Source organism: Triticum urartu, chromosome 6A (assembly GCF_056163025.1).
Source record: "Triticum urartu cultivar PI428250 chromosome 6A, HENAU_Tu73, whole genome shotgun sequence".
NCBI lineage: Eukaryota > Viridiplantae > Streptophyta > Magnoliopsida > Poales > Poaceae > Triticum > Triticum urartu.
Window position 1 is genome coordinate 7,083,506 of NC_141878.1, and position 9,365 is coordinate 7,092,870.

Below are 9,365 nucleotides of genomic sequence, written 5' to 3' on the forward strand. Positions count from 1 at the left end.
CCCTTCTGCTAACTCCTCCCCGGGATAACCCCTTGAAACGTGCTCGTCTCCTCGAGATCTTCATCGGGGATATGCAGCCTTTCGATCACAGCAGGCGAGATCAAGTTCAGACCGGCCCCACCGTCAACTAGTATCTTCATCACCTTGAGGTTGCGTGTTGTTGGGGAAACCAACAACGCAAACACCCGACCGCAATTGTGCGGTCAGGGTGATCCTCGGTGTCAAAAATAATAGGCGTGCTGGACCACTTCAGTGGCCTCTGGGCATCGAACGATGGCTCTGCCGCAGTGACTTCACGTTCCCACTGCTTCAGTTGGCGGTGAGAGGTGTGCATCGAGGCGCCACCGTCGACACACATGGCCTCTGTAGCTTTCTGGAACCCGTGTTCGCTGGACTCGTCGTCCTCATAATGACCGTCATCTTCCTCCTTCTTGTCACGGCCCTGAGCGGGCCTCTCTTGTTGATTATCCTTGTCGCGGCGGCCTCCTCGACTGCCACACTTCTTGCCGGACCCCTCAGGACCATCTTGGCCCTTCTCCTTGTCCTGCCTCTCATATTCAGCTTTCTGCTTCTCTGCAAGCAGCTCAACCTGCCGGCAATTCTGGAGGTCATGGCCTTTGCTGTGGTGGATCTTGTAGTACTGCTTGTCGGAGCCTCCTGGCTTGTCAGCAGCTGCCATGGCCCGGCAGGCGGCGCACCCGGCAAATTCCTTCTTGGCGGCGCCGGGGTCGCCGGATTCCTCGACGGCAAGCACGGTCTTGCCCTTATGGTTCCTATTGCAGCGTCGGCCCTTCTTTGCCGGGGCGACAGCATCTTCGTATATGGAGTCGGTTTCCAACGCCGGCATCTTCGCTGGGGTACTTCCTTCTTCAGCCCGAGCACACCTATCGGCCAGAACATACATCTCGGCTACATCCTTAACCTTGTTCATCGCCAGCTCCTCGTGCATCTTGTGGTTGCGCACATTCTGATGGAATGCACTGATGACAGCGGCGGGATGAACATCTGGGATGTTGTACTGCACACGGGTGAACCTTTGTATGTACTTGCGCAGGGGCTCGCCGTCCTTCTAGGGGATGACATGCAAATCACTCGCCTAGCCAGGAGCTTGGTGGCCTCCGGGAAAGGCGCCAACAAACGCGTGGCACAGATCCGACCAAGAAGATATGGAATCCACTGGCAGGTGCATCGACCATGACATGACATTGGGCTTAAGTGCCAACGGGAAATAATTGGCAAGCACCTTATCATCGCGAGCCCCATCAGCTTGCATCGCGATGGTGTAGATGCTGAGGAACTCCGACGGGTGAGTCTTGCCGTTGTATGTTTCTCCGACCTCAGGCTTGAACGTGCGGTGGGTGGGCCACTGGAACTGCCGCAGCTCACGGGTAAAGGCTGGACAACCCACCTCGTAATGTAGGTCACCGGCACCCTCCCCCCTCCCGCGCTGGACGGTCCATAGTGGGCCCCGCGCCTATCTGACTGATGGCGCGTCCCGCCGCCGCTCGATAGTGGTTCGAGCGTCTTTCTGAGCTCGCTCCCAAAGGACTTGACGTTGGTCGTAGCGGGCTCCTGGGTCGGAGGATGCTGTAGAAACATTGTCGCGGGCGTCGGCCCAGCGAGCCGGCGGCTGCTGTTGCGGCTATGGGGGAGGAGAGTGCACCGTGGTCACAGCGTCCCCTGTCCTCCCACCCCCGGCATGCATCGGCTCGACAGAACGCCGGCACGAGGGTCCCGCTGGGCGTGGCTCATCTTTGTTGGCGAAACTGATGAGGCTTCGAATGGTGGCCCTCCACTCGTCGAGCTTCTCCACTGCTGGAGGGAAGTCGAGGAGTAGTTGCACGCGTGGGTGGCGGCGAAAGCTGCATGGACCGTGACGTGATCCGACTTGTAACCACGTTATAAGGAGATCTATCACGGTCTCGCTGTCGCGCGCCGTTTCCGCCAGTGTCTGGGCGCGCATGCCGGCCCGGTGCGTCTTGAGAGTGACGCAAAGGGCTCTTCCTGTGGCGGTGTCCGGAGGCACCGACGTTGCGGCGTTGCTCGTCACGCGTGACCTGGGAAGGACAAGGCGCGGGCGCCGGCTAGGGCATCCAGGAGGTCCTCGCGCCGCCTGTGGGCAGCACGGCCCCGCCCCGGGCCGAGCGGCACGCGGCTCATCATCTCGGGCACGCACGACGCCGCTCTCCTGGCTCTGATTGCCAGAGTGTCGTGGATGTTTGCGGGGCACACCTCCGCCAACATCCGCGACCGCTCTGTCGCCCGCCCGCGCTGGATCGGGTGGTTCGGCCCAAGACGAGCTGATCGCTGTGATCGCCTTCTTCTTGGGAGCCATCGTGAAGGAGTCGATGAGTTGACTTCGAAACCGGATTTTCACAGCCTCAGTGCCCCTACCTGGCGTGCCAAAGATGTCGGGGCTCGGGAACGACACCTATGGTATCCCTCGGGGAGTCCCTTCTACGGTTGGCGGGCGTGGGGCTGCGCAAAGAGCGGGTCTAGAAGATCAACGCGGGGGGATTTTTACCCAGGTTCGGGCCGCAAACGATGCGTAAAACCCTAGTTCTTCTTTGTGTGTATTTAGTGTTCTTGAGCTCTTGAACTAGCTGTGGTGCATGCCCAGTCCAAAAAGTCCGAATCCTTCCTCAGTACGCCTCGGGCCTCCTTTTATATGTCAAACGGGTTGTCACAGTGGCACACATGAGGTGGAAAGTATGTACAATGTACAAGTCTATCGCCTGGCACCGTAGGACAAACAGATTTAATGCGCTGTTGACGTGCCCTCTTGCTTTATCGGGGATGGCAAAGAAGCTCGTCCTGCCTGTCGCCGCCACGCCTTGCTCTGACACGCGTCCAGGGTGACGAGGCATGCAGCGCCACGCTGGTTGGCTGGCTGTTGAGCTGGTGCGGTGGCAGGGGCTTCACGAAGATATGCATGCCACCACGCAGGTGCTTGGCTAGTTGGCCTAGAAGCTGCATGCTGCCACGCAGGTGTGTGCCTATTTGGCAGGCTGGTGGCCATGTTGGAACGGGCGCGAGGCAGTGAAGCTCTGGCAAGTGTGGGCCTGGCCTTGGCTCCATAGATGCCCCCGGTAAGGGCCTTGCTGAGGGGGTCTTCGTCTGCTCCCGACAAGAATCTTGCTGGGGTCCTTCGTCTTCTGGTTTCTATCCAGATTCACAGGCCTTTGGGCTTCACAAAGATGTGCATGCCACAACGCAGGCGCTCCCGAGCCTTGGTCTTGACGTTGTCGATGGGCGTCATAACTCTCGGGCTCAAGGGTGGCGGTCTTGCTTCTGTTGGGCAATTTTCACCGGCAAGGCTCTTGCCGGGGCCACGTAGGCTGTCTCTGCAAGGGTCTTGCCGGGGGAAGTCCATCTTGCCCCTTTGCTCTTCATGCTTCTGGTTCAAGCGCTGCCTTGGCAGCCTTGTACCTTTGCTTCCTCTGCTCCACCGAGCATGCCTGCAGATGCGGCTACGACTGCCCGTGCACATGTAAAGGGGTACAGAAAGGCACCTACTTTTGTACACCGACAGGTCACTATATCATTTAATTTAGTAAGATGTGCCACAACAGTTTCTGATTCATAACCATGAAAAGGATCAGATTCAACCAAAGTAATTAACTCAGTATCGACAGAGATTCATAATCTTTATCAGTAACAAAGATAAGTGAAGTAGAAAAAGCGGGATCATATTTCATTCTAGCATTCAAGGATTTTTCTTTCAGCTTATCTAAAATTTCTTAAGATCCACTACTAGAGAAAACCTTACTAGTGGCGCTGGTTTTTTACATAGCAGTAGCGCGGGGACCCGAGCTACTGCTAGGGCGCTACATCTATTATTTAGTAGTAGCGTGTTTCTAAACAAGCGATGTAGCTAAAATACTTAGTAGTAGCGCCTCTTTCTCTACCAACGCTACTACTATGATCACATAGTAGTAGCGCCCTATTTTCTCCCCGTGCTACAACTAGGTAAATAGAAATTAAAAATTAAAAAGAGTCAGAGGCAATATTCATGGAAATCAAGACAAGTCCGGTGCAAATAAACTAAGCATTAACGAAAATACCACATTTAATATAACCACACAATCTCACAAACTCATATATAGTAGTCAACAATGCATGGATAGATCATAGTTGATAAGTCTGCTAGGTAGTCATACTAGCATATATATGGTTCAGCATCCACACGCATGCATGGATAGATCTCACAAGCATATGTAGTTCTAGATGATATCGATGACGACCATCATCCTCAAGCCTGGGTGGTGGGTGTTCCTGATAGTAATTAGGATTGCCTGTCCAACATGAAGATTCTTGCCGACGAGGAAGCTCTTCCACCCAACTGAGTTGAAGTGTGTGCGACCGTCCGTGTCCACGCCGTACGCACAAGTGGTGATGGAGCCCCTCGCGGTAAGGCGTATTCCAGCAGAGCCTTCTTCATCAGGCTTGATACCGAAACTCTCAGATAGGCTCTTTGGCAATTTCTGAATAAGAAAAACATATCAATTAATAAGTAGCCTCACACATTCTACACTATCAAAAGACAGTACTACATTTCTACACTAACTATAACAATAAAGCATATATATCATTGGATTCACTAAGCATATATATCATCGGATTCACTAAGCATATAGATCATCGGATTTACTGAGCATATAAGATTCACTAAGCATATAAGATTCACTAAGCATATATATCATCGGACTCTACACTAAGTATAACAATAAAGCATATCATCAAATTACTACATTAAATGCAACATACCATGATATGCCGATCAACCATGGTACTTGTCAGGCAGGTCACGAATGGCACCCCGACGAAGTCAGCACGTGGCGGAATGATGTCCCATAGGTTGCATACCTCCTCCTCGCTCAACCTCATTCTTTGAGCAACGATGGCTTCACCAAGTGGGTCATCGTCATCCTCATCATCCTCATCATCTTCTGCTTTGTTGACATAAATCATGACCAACTTGGGTCTTTCTGCTCTGTAGGAGAAGCTGATCAACTCACCACCGGTGATACGCATGTGGGCGATGAAATGGACCCATCCATCTCCTCCCACCTGCATCATATTTTGTCCTTTCTCGACCTCCATAGTGTAAGGGCCCCCAGGAGCCTCAAAGGTCACAGAGTCTCCGGTCAGCTTGTTGAATTCTGACCTCACATTGCATGGGACGATCTATGTGCAAAAAGCAAAATGATATATACACGATGCATTAATGCCAATAACACTAAAAACAAAATAGTGGTTACTAGTTTCATATAATTTATTACCGCCGCATGAAGAAAACTCGACTGGTAGTAGATGCCGAACAGCGTGCCAGTTGCAAGGCTGCTGGTGCACCTTGACTTGCACCATCGGCATGGTGGTGGTGGTGGTGGTGGTGGCGTCATTTCCCTAAAGCAATATGATTAGAGGATTAACGATCCAAAAATTAAATATAAAGTTTTCAATACACACATCAGGTTTTGAATAATATACACATCATAGAGAATGCACATGAGGTTCACATGGCAAGCAAAATAACAACTAAATTGTAGTTCAGTTCAGACAATAACCTAATAGAGATCATGTAACCCAAACAGAGCCTAATAACCCAAACAGAGCCAAATATAGAATTCACAAGTGGGTGAAAATGTAGCCAACATTTTCTACTACAAAATATAAGCACCAGACTAAGAGGTAATACAAGGGAAGAACAATCGCACACACAGACAAAAGATAGCATCAACCTGTCCTAATTAACACAGCAAAGTGAGTTTTCTCATTCAAGAAAACAGAGACATGAGACAAACCACTTAGCATTTTTTGGAACGGGTGTTAGCATATATTCAAATGCGCACCATAACAACTTGACATTTTGAGCATCACCACATACAGACACTCTCTTTAACTTGAAAGAGTATCGAATCAAGCATTGATTTTTCCCACATAACAGTGAGGGCTTCTTGGTCATATCTTTATATGCATCAACAAAGAAGCTAGTGGATCAAATTCACACATAGGGTAGCTCATCACGAGGATACAAACATTTAGACCTTTAAGAAGAACTGGCACAATCAACATCATTCAGATGAAAGGAGGAGCATTCACGACATAACCCTAGTGTTAAGAAAGAACCCCTCTCTAAACCCTAGAACACTAGGCACCGCCGCCGCCGCCACTGCTCTAGGGACAGCAGCCAAGAATTGAAACCCAAGTTTCAATTATATTTTCTAAACTGCTAATCAAGAATTGAAACCCAAGTTTCAATTATATTTGCTAAACTGCTAATCAAGAATTGAAACCCAAGTTTCGGTGAGCAACAAAAGGCCTCTACGTGTCTCACCTAACCCCTCTCTCTCTCTACTCTCTCCCCAATCACGTGAGGAAACAAGCCGCATGGGTTTCACCGTGCAATCCCTAAATCCCTTTCCCCCACGCGAAATCCCAAAACATGGCGAGCCACCGCGGCGAATCGATTGGAGCCTAGCTAGTGGTGGCGCGCGCAGGGAGGAGGAGATCGAGGGGGACTTACGGGGCTGGAGCGTCGGAGGATGCTAGAGGCGACCGCGCGTGGTGGCAGCGCACGGCGCCATCGACGGGGGTGAGGCGGCCGGGGAGGAACCCTAACCGCGGCGGCATCCTCGGAGGGGATCGATTGTGAGAGTGAGGGGGTGCGGGGGGCGCTCGGGCAGGTTTTCTTTTTGCCTAGTAGTAGCGCTGGGTAGAGGTCGGCGCTACTGCTAAGCCCACCAGCTGTAGCGCCCGTTCAAAACAAACGCTACAAGTAAGTGGGCTACCATTTTTGCCCTGCGGCCCATGTAACAGCAGCGCGGCCCAAGCTAACAAAAACTGCTGTTATTTAATAGTAGTAGCGTGTTTTCTACCTAGCGCTACTGGTAAATACCAGTAGCATGGGGTCAAAAACAGGCGCTACTGGTAAACTTCTACCTATAAGCATTTTCCTAGTAGTGATCTTCTCTATCATTGCAAGCAATGAAGTCTCTAGCAGTTTATTCATCCATAACATAACCATCAGGAACAACCGGCAATTCATATCTTGGGGGAGAATCATAATCATAATATTCAATAATATCATCAATTTCAGTAATTTCATTATCTCTAACCCTAGCAAGTTGTTCATCAAGAAATTCACCTAGTGACATAGTATTGTCAAGCAGAGAAGTAGTTTCATCATAAGCATCATTCATAGTAGAACGGGCATCATCAATAACATGCGACACATAGGAATCAATAGCTGGTGTAGGTGTCGCAAGTTTACTCAAAATAGAAGAAGAATCAAGTGCAAAGATAGATGGCAATTCCTTACCTCCCCTCGTAGTTGAGGGAAAAATCTTGGTTCTTTCATCTTTCAAATTCCTCATAGTGAGCAACAAATATAAATCCCAAGTGACTCAGAGAATAGAGCTATGCTCCCCGGCAACGGCGCCGCAAAAAGGTCTTCATAACCCACATGTATAGGGGGTCGCAACAGTTCTCGAGGGTAGAGTATTCAACCCAAATTTATTGATTCGACATAAGGGGAGCCAATGAATATTCTCAAGTATTAGCAACTGAGTTGTCAATTCAACCACACATGAAAGACTTAATATTTGCAGCAAAATATTTAGTAGCAAATTGTATGGAAATAGCGGTAACAGTGGCAAAAGTGACAGTAGTTTCGAAGCAATCGTAAGTGACAACGGAAAAGTAACTTAGCAAATATCAATATGTGAAAAGCTCATAGGCAATGGATCAATGATGAATAATTTTTGACGGATGGCATTCATCATGCGACGGTTATAACATAGGGTGACACAGAACTAGCTTCAGTTCATCAATATAATGTAGGCATGTATTCCGAATATACTCATACGTGCTTATGGAAAAGAACTTGCATGACATTTTTTGTCCTACCCTCCCGTGGAAGAGGAGTCCTATTGGAAACTAAGGGATATTAAGGCCTTATTTTAATAGAGTACCGGACCAAAGCATTAGCTTTAGTGAATACATGAACTCCTCAAACTACGGTCATCACCAGGAGTGGTCCCAACTATTGTCATTCTGAGCTCGGGAACACCCGAAAGTTATAGTCTTACATTATTGTTGTTGTTGATAAGTAGAGTTTGTTTTTGTTGACAATCTTGTGGAGGTGGTACATGTTCGGATTCAGTTTTCCCGTATCATATATCTCATACTATAACTACTAGATGTATTACCTACACTTTGGTTTCATAAATATAATCTATTTTGATCTAAAAACAAACAAACATTTTTTTAGAAAAGAAGTGATTGCCCGGAGTGCAGACTTTTGTTGGTCGACTACCATGGTGGATGGTTTTTTAAAATAAAATTGTCCATTTAGTAGTTTTAGGGGAAAAATCCGTGGAAACTTATGTGTTCCGTATGAATGTGTGGAAATTCGTTTGAAAAAACTGTGATTTGTAGGCTGTACAAAGACACGAAATTTCGTCCGAACAACATAAAAGGTCGGTCCATTTTGAAAGGACGTATTTGTCTTTTTTTTGTGTACGCCACATATGAATGTATAATATTATGAAAAATTGCATATACATGGTATACATGTGTATATGCGTGCACAACAAGTTTCAATTTTTTTTTTGCTTTGTGTTAATTTGTATTTTGAAACCGTCCACCATAGTGGTCGACCACCATTGGAATTTTTCGTGATTGCCCCGCCCTCACGAGTACACCACGAGTTTGCGAACAGACATAAAGAAGGGTCAATACAAGGCCTAAACGGCAGACATGGTGACCCAGTGCATGCAAACTACGAAGGTAGGCGGCTCGTCACAGGGATGTCGTCGAGAGGATCCCGCATGAACTTCCTCTCGAACCTGAGCTGTTTTGTCTCCTTCTTTAGCTAAAACCACTCCTGGATCAGCGGACCCCTCTCCTCCTTCAGCTGATTCCTCTCATCGAAGAGATTAGCCTTCTCGTCAAACAGCTGATCTCTATCCTGTTGCAGCTAATTATTGAACTCCTTCAGGGCCTTGACGGTACCTTCAAGAGCATCCAAAGTAGCTGGTTGAGCATGTCCACTTGCATAGACCTTTTCTTCAACTTGCATAGACCCCTAGGACGGATTCCCTATGTATACCTACAAAGAAATGTTTGCAATCATCATGCATCAGTTTGTTGAATAAGAAGAAGGTTCTTACTCGGTTGGTGCTCACGTCGGCGGCGTCGGCATACACAGCGACGTTTCCGCTAGACTTTTAGGCGTTGTCGAAGGAGTCCATCGCCGCAAACTATAACAGGTAAACATGCAAAACAGATGATATATAGCTACAAAATATTAACAAGTCAACAAGGAGCTGAGGGAGTAGGTCGTTGTGTCCCACGAAAGACAA

At 48.5% G+C, this 9,365-nt stretch overlaps 1 protein-coding gene across 1 annotated transcript; it reads right to left on the reverse strand.

The window, feature by feature from the left end:
• Positions 1-4,223: 4,223 nt before the first annotated feature.
• On the reverse strand, positions 4,224-6,633 carry LOC147963054 (uncharacterized). The gene is made up of 4 exons (XM_087529449.1): positions 6,527-6,633; positions 5,283-5,406; positions 4,768-5,187; positions 4,224-4,484 (listed from the first exon to the last, which is right to left on the reverse strand). The coding sequence occupies exons 1-4, from the start codon at positions 6,631-6,633 to the stop codon at positions 4,224-4,226; spliced, it is 912 nt and encodes a 303-aa protein (XP_087385575.1).
• Between the last annotated feature and the right edge of the window lie 2,732 nt (positions 6,634-9,365).

What these genes read in the sequence shown, in the direction of transcription:
- LOC147963054 (XM_087529449.1), bottom strand. Translation starts at nt 6,633, where the DNA reads ATGCCGCCGCGGTTAGGGTTCCTCCCCGGCCGCCTCACCCCCGTCGAT. An exon ending in TCCTCCGACGCTCCAGCCCC is followed by an intron (nt 5,407 to 6,526) that starts GTAAGTCCCCCT and finishes ATATTGCTTTAG; the next exon opens with GGAAATGACGCCACCACCAC. An exon ending in TGGTTGATCGGCATATCATG is followed by an intron (nt 4,485 to 4,767) that starts GTATGTTGCATT and finishes TTTCTTATTCAG; the next exon opens with AAATTGCCAAAGAGCCTATC.